This window comes from Triticum aestivum, chromosome 1A (assembly GCF_018294505.1).
Source record: "Triticum aestivum cultivar Chinese Spring chromosome 1A, IWGSC CS RefSeq v2.1, whole genome shotgun sequence".
Taxonomy (NCBI): Eukaryota; Viridiplantae; Streptophyta; class Magnoliopsida; order Poales; family Poaceae; genus Triticum; species Triticum aestivum.
Window position 1 is genome coordinate 27,647,275 of NC_057794.1, and position 10,836 is coordinate 27,658,110.

General features: G+C 45.3%; 2 protein-coding genes across 2 annotated transcripts; both read left to right on the forward strand.

The window, feature by feature from the left end:
• Window positions 1–1,053: 1,053 nt before the first annotated feature.
• Window positions 1,054–6,828, forward strand: LOC123187765 (YTH domain-containing protein ECT4). The gene is made up of 9 exons (XM_044599696.1): window positions 1,054–1,518; window positions 2,817–2,890; window positions 2,975–3,152; window positions 3,598–3,674; window positions 3,747–4,053; window positions 4,150–4,268; window positions 4,795–5,313; window positions 5,417–5,629; window positions 5,998–6,828. Exons 1-9 carry the CDS (start codon window positions 1,485–1,487, stop codon window positions 6,403–6,405), a joined length of 1,929 nt encoding a protein of 642 aa, XP_044455631.1. The 5' UTR covers window positions 1,054–1,484; the 3' UTR covers window positions 6,406–6,828.
• Window positions 6,829–7,145: 317 nt separating this feature from the next.
• Window positions 7,146–7,950, forward strand: LOC542903 (dihydroneopterin aldolase 2). Its single transcript, XM_044599705.1, has 2 exons — window positions 7,146–7,494; window positions 7,605–7,950. Exons 1-2 carry the CDS (start codon window positions 7,283–7,285, stop codon window positions 7,795–7,797), a joined length of 405 nt encoding a protein of 134 aa, XP_044455640.1. The 5' UTR covers window positions 7,146–7,282; the 3' UTR covers window positions 7,798–7,950.
• Window positions 7,951–10,836: the final 2,886 nt, after the last annotated feature.

A 10,836-nucleotide genomic window follows, 5' to 3' on the forward strand; every position in this document is an offset into this window, starting at 1 on the left:
CTTATTTCCTTTGTGACTCGGCCAATCGCTAGTTCTTGACATGTTACTTGGTTCATGAAGATTATTGACTCATGTTACTTGGTACCAGTGGCGGATCTAGGGTGGGTTCATGGGACCATGGCCCCACAAACAATTTACAAGTTTTATTTTAACTAGTGCACTATTTGTCCATCATACTAATTTTGGTGTAGTGTAGAATATTTTTTCCCTAGCCATTGGAGTGTTGTCCATGGTTACCCCCACATTATCAAATCCTAGATACGTCACTAGTTGGTACCGGGGTCTACTATGCACGTTGCACTAGTTTTCTTCATTTTAATTCTTGGGTCGATGCATAGCTAATGGTTTTGTTGGTCGATTGTTTATGGATCTATAAGTGTTTTTGTATGAGTTGATTGATATTTCAAGAACGGAGTTATTTATCGGAATAAGAACAGAGAGATCGGTAGTCATTAGCTGCTCAATCCTGCTACACAGTCATATTTGCAACTGATCCATTTCTAAAATTGTTACTCCCTCCATCTCATAATATAAGAGCGTTTTTGACACCACACACTGGTGCTCACATTTATTTCCAGATTTATTTCAGGATTTCCGGCGATGCGCATTCAGTGGGAGGAGACGTTCCTATCGACGACGAGGTGCCTACGGTGACTTCGTAAATTTCAAGATGATATGCCGGCTCAGTCTTTCGGAGGTGTTCATAGGGATAGAGTGTGCGTGTGTGCGTTCATAGGGGTGAATGTATGCGCGTGTATATGAGCGCTTGCGTCTGTACTGATGTTAAAAAAACGCTCTTATATTATGAGACGAAGGGAGTAAGGTGTTAAAAACGCTCTTATATTAAAGGACGGAGGGAGTACTTGCTAGTGCTAATAAGAGAAATTGAACTAGTATATATAGTAGGATAAATAAAGTAGTGGTAGAGTGGCATGCTAAAGATGGACACCATGTTCTGAGCACTGATGAGATCAAGTCATCAGCCATGGCCAAAATATTCCTTTTGGGCACGACGATCCAAACATATTTGGCTGCCTGGTTCGGCCCGTTGGCCTCGTGCCTCGCCAGTCCCGACCCCCACCACACCACCCGCCTGCGCTATTCCTGCTTGCGCTCGCGTCTCCCCTCGTGTCCTCCTCCCACCCCCTCCCCTCCACCGCCCGCGACGGGAAGTCCTCGGCGAGCCGCGCCAGATCTGCCGGAGCAGCGGGCCCGCATCTGCCACCCGCATCGCCCCCCGTCTCGCCTCGGGCTCCCCGCCACCGGATGGAGGGAGGGAGACTGTGAGATCGACCGCGCGCGCCCCCGATCGGACCGGACCCCGCCGAGGAGCCGCGAGCGGGCGAGCGAGCGAGCTCGATCCGACCGCGGGAGCGCCGCGCCCACCAGATCGGGGTCAGCAGCCGAGGGATCCGAGCCGGGGAGGAGACAGGCGGTGATTGGTCGGTATCTGTTTCTTCTTCCCGCGCGCGTGCGGACCCTCCATGGAATCGGCGCGTGCCGGATCGGAGAGGGCCGGTGAGTGCTTTGCGTTTGCTGCGATTGTTATTGTATCGTGTGCTCGGCGGCCTGTGAGATTTGGTTGGATCCTGTAGTTTGTTTGAGGCTCGGCCTGCTGATCTAGGCTGATGCGGTGCTGTTGCAATTGCTAGTGGTCGCTGCTGCGTGGCTTATGATATTACAGCGATTACCTTCGTTAGGGGATGCCTGCTGATCTAGGATGCTGTGGTGTTGATGCAATTGCTAGAGATGCTTGGTTTAGGATGTCACAATGATCCGACAGATCTTCGCTGCTAAATGAGTTGATGCGCGAGATCTCGGCCTGAGTTGTCGCTTTGTTACATACTTACATACGAATTGGTTCTTGCGTAATCATGCCATAGCTCTTGTTAGCACTTGGACTCAAGGACATTAGTTGTCAGCAGTTGGACTCGATGAACAACCAAGGCGTCAAGGATTCACCCGAACTCCAACCTTGCACATTTGTGTGCTGGCGTTGACTATTCTGGTTCGCGTGTATGCGTAGCAATAAGCACTTGATTGGTTGGGTACTATGCTGCTATCATATGTAAATCGTGTCACATGTTCATGGTTTGTGTTCTAGTCTGCACTTAATTAGGGTGGGCCAGGCATGATTTCATCCACTTGAATGAGATGCATAGTTATGATCATGTACATATCTTGTGAATAGTTGGTGCAGGCTGGACTAGAGCTGGGGTTAATGGTAGGATGTCTGTGTCATAGCAGAAACCTGGTGATCCAGTGTGAGGCCCAGTTGTCTGGGGAGGCCTCAATTACTATATAATGCTGTTTGACCAAACAAAAATAGAACGGCAGTGAATGATGAATTTGACAGCCTTTATTATGCATGATTGTTGCTATTAGCCTCATGATAAATCAGGCTACAATAAGTGTGCGAATTAGGAACTAAGTACACCAAGTTGGAGTGCTGTGTCCCCATAACCACTGTGTTTATATTCATCTGTGGTGCATGTGACTCATTGATTGACAGGATTCTATGATAATTGGATGCAACTATGCTGTGAGGCAGCTATCTTTATTTGCAACCTTGAGCTATTTATGCAAGCTTAGCTTCACTTTAGCCTAGTTTTGTTGTGATTGAGCCTTTTGTTTAAAATGGCAGGGCCAGTAAAAGGCACGAACAAAACATTAGCCGTCAATTGATCTTCCATAATATTTTCGGCACTCTACAAAGTGCAACACTATTTTACAGTGTTATCTTTTATGCTACATAGGATATCACTAATTTACCATTCTTGAGACTTAAGCTAATTCATTGAATCTTCCTGCTTTAGGCACTATGGATTCGCCGGAGCCAAGAATCGAGGTCGAACAGAAACCTGTTCTTGCTAGTAACACTAAAGAGCAGGTCATTATTTGATTTATTTTAAATATATTTTATACAAAATTTTCACCTTTTTTCTGATTGTTGCAATACCTTCTTCTACCTCAGACCATTCCTGGGAAGGATGAGAAAACTGTTAAACCCACTATTTCACTTGATTCAAGTGTTATCAATCTACCAAGTGACGGACAAGCCCAGGCTGGCACATCCAACATAGGTGGGGAACATAATGTTGTGTATCCACAACACATGTATTCCTCTCAGGCACAGCCATTCTATTACCAAGGTGAGTTAAACTTTGTGCTGCACATACAAAGTTATATCTTCTGGATGCATGGTTATTCCCTTGTTTTTGAAGGAAGTATATTTTTACACTAACATGTATAGTTCATAATCTGAGGGCAAAACTAATAAGAGATAATAATTGAAGCACTATCAAGATGCTATTTGGGAATATATGTACTGGAAGGATCTCTAAAGTTGTCATTTATTATGAAACTGCCTGTGACCTGTAAGGATTCATATGCATTCTGCAGTGAACAAATAATGAAATAATAAGAACTTAGGCTCAGTTTGATATTTTTATCATATATAGTGTTGGACTATATTACTATTTTTATTTTGGAGAGAGCATATTTGTTGTCATCATGATTTTAATGTCTTCTGAATTTTCGAACTTTTCTCTCGAGTTGGTGAATGATATTATTGGGTCTGTGGCATGGCATGAGCAGGTTCAGGATATGAGAATCCTCCAAATGAATGGGATGTATATCCTCCTTATGCGGAAGGATTGGAAGCGGGTCCAGCGGTAAGTTGATTTGCTTAGTTGTCAAGTATTTCTGTGATGTTTTCTTTTTCTCAGTTTGACTTTTTTTTGAAGGTTGTGTACAATGAGGACCCTTCAATGATGTACCATGGTGGCTATGGCTATGACCCTTATGCTCATTATTCTCCTATCTCGACGCCGGTACCGGCTGGTGTTAGTGGAGATGGTCAGCTCTACTCTCCTCAGCAGTTCTCCTTCTCGGCTCCTTACTACCAGCAACCAGTACAACCTGGCATGCCGTATTTAAGCTCTCCTACTCCAATATCACAGGGTGAGACAATGATGCCAATTGACCCAACACAAGGAGCTTTTATGGCTGACACTCTGAGCCCAAACAGCTTCCTTTTTGGACCAAGACCGGGTTATTATCTATCTCATGCTTTGTTTAAAATATGTTCATTTAAGCCCCATGCTTAGGTGCGATTATAACCGTGTTCCTTGAAATGCTATTTTGCAGAATGGTTTAGATCGTCAGAAGGAACTGGTTCATTTCCATCACCTGCAGCTTCACCTCAACCATTTGGTGGTGTTTCAGGGCCGTTTGGACAAAGCAACTTTCCTATGGCTTCTGGGATGGTATTCTCTCTTGTCATATAAGAATAATAACAATTTAGATACTTCAACAATAATTTTTTTATCTGCATTTATTTGTAAGAAACATAGTCCCAAGAAAACTACTACTCCATCTGATGTGTCTCTTACTCTTATAACGCGACTTTTAAACCCCTAGTTCGCTCATTCATGCTTCTCACATTTACCATAAAACTCAAAAGTTCAAACTCCTACCTAAACATTTTCATTGAAGAGTTTGGATGCAATGACTTCTGGTATGCCATATAATGATGACAAAACGGCAAAAACATGACCAAATCCTGTAATAGATTAGCCTGACACTGTCTAGTTGCAATTTGGGCTGAAGCTCTGCTTCCAGATGCAATCAGCGCTTGCTGGATGTGTACACATGAGCTTATATTAGAATGATGACCTGTTCTTTCTTTGCTGATGTATATGATAATTTGACAACAACACTATTAGTGATTATAACAAGACAGGATCTAAATCGTTAGTACTTGGATCTAAACTTGGCTTTCCCCAATTTCAGATGTCCCCTCAGCAGAAGTCTTTCTTTGGTTTTGGAACCCCCGGTGACTCGTATGGAAGAGGCTTCTCTCATAGTGGTGGTTTCCCACAGGCCACTAACTACGGGGGTCCTTTCCCTGGCTATGGCATGAATGGCAGAAGTTTTATTCCAATTGATAAAGGGCGCAGGAGAGGAAGGGGTAATTCTTTGTTATGCAGCTGTGATGGTCCACTTGACTTCCTCAATGAGCAAAGCCGGGGTCCACGTGCCACCAGGCCTAAGAAGCAAGCAGAGGATGATAGTAAAGATGAGAAGCCTTCTGTTGGACTTAACCAGGAGCCATACAATAGGGCTGACTTTGTTACCGAGTACAAAAATGCTAGATTTTTTATCATAAAATCATACAGCGAAGATAATGTGCACAAGAGCATCAAATATGGTGTTTGGGCTAGCACCACAAATGGAAACAAGAAACTAGACGCAGCCTATCGTGAAGTGAAGGACAAGGAAGAACATTGTCCCATTTTTCTGTTGTTTTCGGTAATAAAAAACTTTATCCTGTTTCCCTGTCAGTGTTTTCAGGGGCTCTCTGTTTGTTACCTTGCATATGTTATTCCTCACTGAGAATTGGAAACTGGACCAGGTGAATGCTAGTGCACAGTTCTGCGGTGTTGCGGAGATGACCGGCCCAGTGAATTTCGAGAAGAGTGTGGACTACTGGCAGCAAGATAAGTGGACTGGCCAGTTCCCTGTTAAGTGGCACATAGTGAAGGATGTTCCAAATAATCTCTTCCGCCATATAATTCTTGAGAACAATGAGAACAAGCCTGTAACCAACAGCCGGGACACACAGGAGGTACAATGCTTTTGAATAGCATTTTCCTTTGTTACTTGGTTTGCACATTTGTTGTCTTATACTCCCTCCGTTCCAAAATATAAGTCTTTCTAGAGATTCCACCAAGCGACTACATACGGAGCAAAATGAGTGAACTTACGCTCTAAAATATGTCCACATACATCCGTATGTTGTATTCCATTTGAAATGTCTAAAAAGACTTATATTTAGGAACGGAGGGAGTAGTTACTCCTATTTATTTCATAATGATATCACTTGTCAAATTGGTAGGATATGGCATACATGGTTTATAGGAGCAACTGACAAGTGCTAACGTTGGTAATGCTCTGTTTCAACTAGTTGATGTTAAAAAATTGAGCTTATTGTAGGTGAAACTGGAACAAGGACTGGAGATGCTGAAAATCTTCAAGGACCATGAGGATAATGTGTCAATCCTTGATGACTTTGACTTTTACGAGGAACGTGAGAAGGCCCTGCTGGAGAATAAGGCGAGGCTGCATCAGCAACAACAGATTTCCAGCTCCAGTGTTTCTGAGCCCAAGAAGCCGTCGACAGTGCCCACTGACCTGGTGGGTCATATCACCAATAGTCCTAGCGTTGTTGAGCCGAAGAAGCCCTCGACCATACCCACTGACGTGGTGGGTCATATCACCAAGACCTTCGCACAGGCCGTGCGGCTTGGCGAGGCCAAGAGTGTGAGCCCTTCCGCCGATAAAGTCCCCGCTGGAGATTCATCTGCTGCTGCTAAGCCTGTTGAAGTGAAAGAGAGCAGTTGAAGTGCGATTTGGCCGTGGTTGAAATTCAAATCATGTGCTTCCTCACCAGAGAGTTGGGTGCATAAAGACATCTGGTGCCGCCAAAATATGAAGGCGCAGGTGAAGATGATGGATGATGGCGTCCTGCGCTTCTGGTGAAGCATGATGTACACTAGGAAGATACATAGGGCATGCCCTTTGCCAACCTTGGATGGAAGCTTAGTGGAGTAGTTTCTTACATAGTTCCTCTTGCTTTCATCTCTTCTGTACTTTTCTTTTTCTGTCCCAGTTTCCTTTTGCGTTTAATATATATGGGTATGTTTATTCCTCAGTGGCCAGTAGGTTAAGGTGGAGAGCTGCAGTTTTTGTGCAGGCCCTCTGTAAGTTCAATGTTGGGTCGCAGATGAATAAAGCTATTCTGTTTAATTTTCCTCTTTTCTTTGAGGTGTAATTTTCCTTTCTTGTGGTACTTATTGATGGCGCAGTTCTGAACAAGATACATCTATATGTGCATCATTGCATGTACTAATAAGCAATACAAATGAAGTCCTACAGGGCAACTTTCTGTGTGTGTCCTATGGAATGGTTAATTCCAAAGTAGCAAAATAGTCCTCTTTTTGTACTGTACTTCCATAATCTTGCGAATTTCATATACGTAGTTTTTTTTTTTGAAATATTGCCAGGTTATTCACTCATTTCTTGAAATATTGCCAACTTAATTACTCATTTCTGCTCAGATGGATAAACAACATTATCTCACCCGTAGGCTACCGGCTCCAAATCTCACCGAATCTTCCACCCACCCACCCACCTGCGCCAGCTCTGAAGGAGGAGGCGGCGGCGGCGGCGGGTGAGCTCGCGCATAACGGATCGATCCCAGCTCTAGAGGGGAGCAGCCATGGCGGGGGACGGCGACGAGGAGCGGCCGGCGATGGGCGGCGACAAGCTGATCCTGCGGGGGCTGCAGTTCCACGGCTTCCACGGCGTGAAGCAGGAGGAGAAGAAGCTCGGGCAGAAGTTCGTGGTCGACGTGGACGCCTGGATGGACCTCGCCGCCGCCGGGGACTCCGACGACATCTCCCACACCGTCAGCTACACCGACATCTACAGGTGATATGCACTACTCCCCACCTCCATCCAGCTTCAGTTTTCTCGCTGCCGCAGTGCTGTCTTCAGCTTCAGTTTCCTGACACCAGAGTATGTAAAATGTTACCCTGCAGGATAGCCAAGGGCGTGGTGGAGGGCCCGTCGCGCAACCTCTTGGAGTCGGTGGCGCAGTCGATCGCCGGCACCACGCTGCTCGAGTTCCCCCAGATCTCCGGCGTCCGGGTGAAGGTCGGGAAGCCCCACGTCGCGGTGCAGGGCGTCGTGGACTACCTCGGGGTGGAGATACTGAGGCGTAGACAAGCATGAGCACAAGAACCGAACAGAATTAATCTCAGTTGAGCCGATCGATCTCTGTGTCTTATATTATCTATCTATGTATGAACATATGTTAATCGCGCTCACGAAACAAGAATCATGAACGGAATAATTTCTGAAATGGGGATCATGTTCTTGCCTGCATATAATAGTTTCTGAACATCTTTGTGGAATAAAAGGCCACAGGAGAGAGCATCATAAACCAACCAGATCTCAACCCACAGAGTCCTCCTGGTCATGATGCTGCATCACCTGCATGTGTTTATTGGATGGATCTATGTGGAGTACCAAAACCAGTGTGGATCTCAGTTTCCACTGACTCATTACGGCGAAAGGAGGGTCAGGCCCTTTCTCGATTTCGAAAGCTCAAGGTTAGTAAAGTAATCAACCACACACGTCGTGCAGGAACCTCCTAAGAGAAGCGTGCCAAGACATTGAGTTGTCAGAATCCACGACTTTCACTCGAAGCAAACAATCAGATATTGGAGTCGACCATGTTCATCGCTTGTCTCATAACTGAATCAAAGAGGAACACTTAAAGTAGCAATTACGGGTATTCTCGTCCTTCTCTACAATTCTTCATGCCGGGTGCAGCGCAATGGCAGCCGCTTCATGAGTTATGAGACAAGCTTGTCTCATAACTGAACCGAAGAGGAACACTTAACTCTCACATATATACCACTATGAAAAGGAAAGTAACAACAATGGGCTGCAGCATGAGTCGTCTAGCGACAATCTCGCTAGTTTTTCTCGTCCCGCTCTTCATGCCAGGTGCAGTGCAATGGCAGCCGCAATTGCTAGCTTCAACGCCACCCCGAGCCAGCACCTGCAACTACCGAAAGGATTTGTTTGAGTGTCGGAGAGCATTGCCTTCAACGGCCAAGGCCACGGCATGTCAACATTGACAAAATTACATGGACGACCTACGCATGGCTCTGGCTATGACAGTGAGACGTACAGGTCGTCCAAACTCTGCCGGGAACTGATATGATGCCCATACCCTTGAAACTCTTGGCCCTTTCCACTGCCCATGTAGGATATTTGTTTCTCTCCAACATCCCATACTTGATTAAGAATAAAAGAGATGGTTTGGCGACATGTTATTGAGCTATCGATCTTTAGCTAGCTAGCTTCACCATTTATACTGGGAATTTGCAGCTCGATCATACAATTATGGCCACATGGTCATGCATATATCATTTGGGCATCGTTTTGTGATATTTTTTCCTTTCACCTAACTGGCACGAAGGGCCTTCTGTCTGACTTGAAGTAATAAGCATGTAAGAATGATGTGGGTGGCGCTTTCTAGGTTCGGGCTCCGCACGGACTATGATCTGTCAGAGCTCTGTCAAAACAGATCCCTACTTGTGCCTGCTGCGGTTGCCTTGGCCTGTTGGCCCTGGTGGTACTCCAGGTTCCAGTTCAGAGCAGATTAAAATAGAATATCACACTATATCCCAGAAAAGAAACTTGTTATAGCGTAGGGCACAAAACTTGGAAATTCATTTTTCATGAAGAAAATGTATAAGAGACATTGATTGCGTTTATGAAATATGACTGAAACATAGGAATATAATTGAAAATAGTTGGAACTTTGAAATAGTTTAATGTTTCTAAAACTATTTCTAAAACAATGTAAGATGTGCTAAAATTCAACCATTTGAAAATTACACACTAGTGCAGCCGTCCTATGCAAATAGTTAAAACGTCCTTCCGCCAACACAATTTTCAATTGTCGCCTTGCAAAGGTGTGCGATAGGGAGGGTCTATCGCGCACGATACAGATTAATCATGTGTGATAGCTCCGCCCACTGGTGGCCCAGTCGATCGCCGGCACCACGCTGCTCAAGTTCCCCCAGATCTCCGCCGTCCGGGTGAAGGTCGGGAGCCCCACGTCACGGTGCAGGGCGTCGTCGACTACCTGGGGGTGGAGATACTGAGGTGAAGAGAAGCATGAGCATAAGAACTGAACAGAATTAATCTCAGTTGAGCTGATCGATCTCCGTGTCTTATATTATCTATGTATGAACATATGTTGATTGCGCTCATGAGATAAGAATCATGAACGGAATAATTTCTGAAATGGGGATCATGTCCTTGCCTGCATATGGTTTCTGAACATTTTTGTAGAAGAAAAGGCCACATGTCCCAGTAGAGAGCAAAAGTACCAGTTTGTGAGGAGAGAGCATCATAAACCGACCAGATCTCATCCAGAGAGGTCCTGGTCATGATGTTGCATCACCTGCATGTGTTTGGATGGATCAGCCTGCGGAGTACCAAAACCGGTGTGGATCTTAGTTTCCACTGACCCATTACGGCGAAAGCAGGGTCGGGTCCCTTCTTGATTTGTTGTCAGAATCCACAGACAATCGGACATTTGACTCGAGGACGTTCACCGCTTGTCTCATAACTAAATTGAAGACGAACACTTAACGCTCACGTATATACCACTATGAAAAGGAAAGTAACAACAATGGGCTGCAGCATGAGTCGTCTAGGGACGATCTCGCTAGTTATCATCATCCTGCTCTTCATGCCAGGTGCAGTGCAATGGCACCCTGCTCAGTAGAGAGCAAAAGTACCAGTTTGTGAGGTGTATACAGCACATGAGAGAGCATCATAAACCGACCAGATCTCAACCCACAGAGTCCTCCTGGTCGTGATGTTGCATGACCTGCATGTGTTTGGATGGATCTACATGGAGTACCAAAACCGGTGTGGATCTCAGTTTCCACGGACCCATTACGACGGAAGGAGGGTCAGGCCCCTTCTCGATTTCGTAAGCTCGAGGCTACTAAAGTGATCTCAGTTTCTACACACGTCGTGCAGGAACCTAAGAGAGAAGCATGCCAATAACATTGAGTTGTCAGAATCTACGACTTCCACTCGAAGCAAACAATTCAGTTTTCACCACGCTCACTGCTTGTCTCGTAACTGAATCGAAGAGGAACACTTGGAGCTCATGTTGTATCATGTATATATACACTTGTCTCACCACTATGAAGCAAACAATCAGACAATGGGCTGCTG

Excerpts from the sequence above, each read along its gene's own strand:
- LOC123187765 (XM_044599696.1), top strand. The coding sequence starts at position 1,485 with ATGGAATCGGCGCGTGCCGGATCGGAGAGGGCCG. Across the intron at positions 4,054-4,149 it reads CCTTTTTGGACCAAGACCGG|AATGGTTTAGATCGTCAGAA; the intron begins GTTATTATCTAT and ends GCTATTTTGCAG. Across the intron at positions 4,269-4,794 it reads TTCCTATGGCTTCTGGGATG|ATGTCCCCTCAGCAGAAGTC; the intron begins GTATTCTCTCTT and ends CCCCAATTTCAG.
- LOC542903 (XM_044599705.1), top strand. The coding sequence starts at position 7,283 with ATGGCGGGGGACGGCGACGAGGAGCGGCCGGCGATGGGCGGCGACAAG. Across the intron at positions 7,495-7,604 it reads AGCTACACCGACATCTACAG|GATAGCCAAGGGCGTGGTGG; the intron begins GTGATATGCACT and ends GTTACCCTGCAG.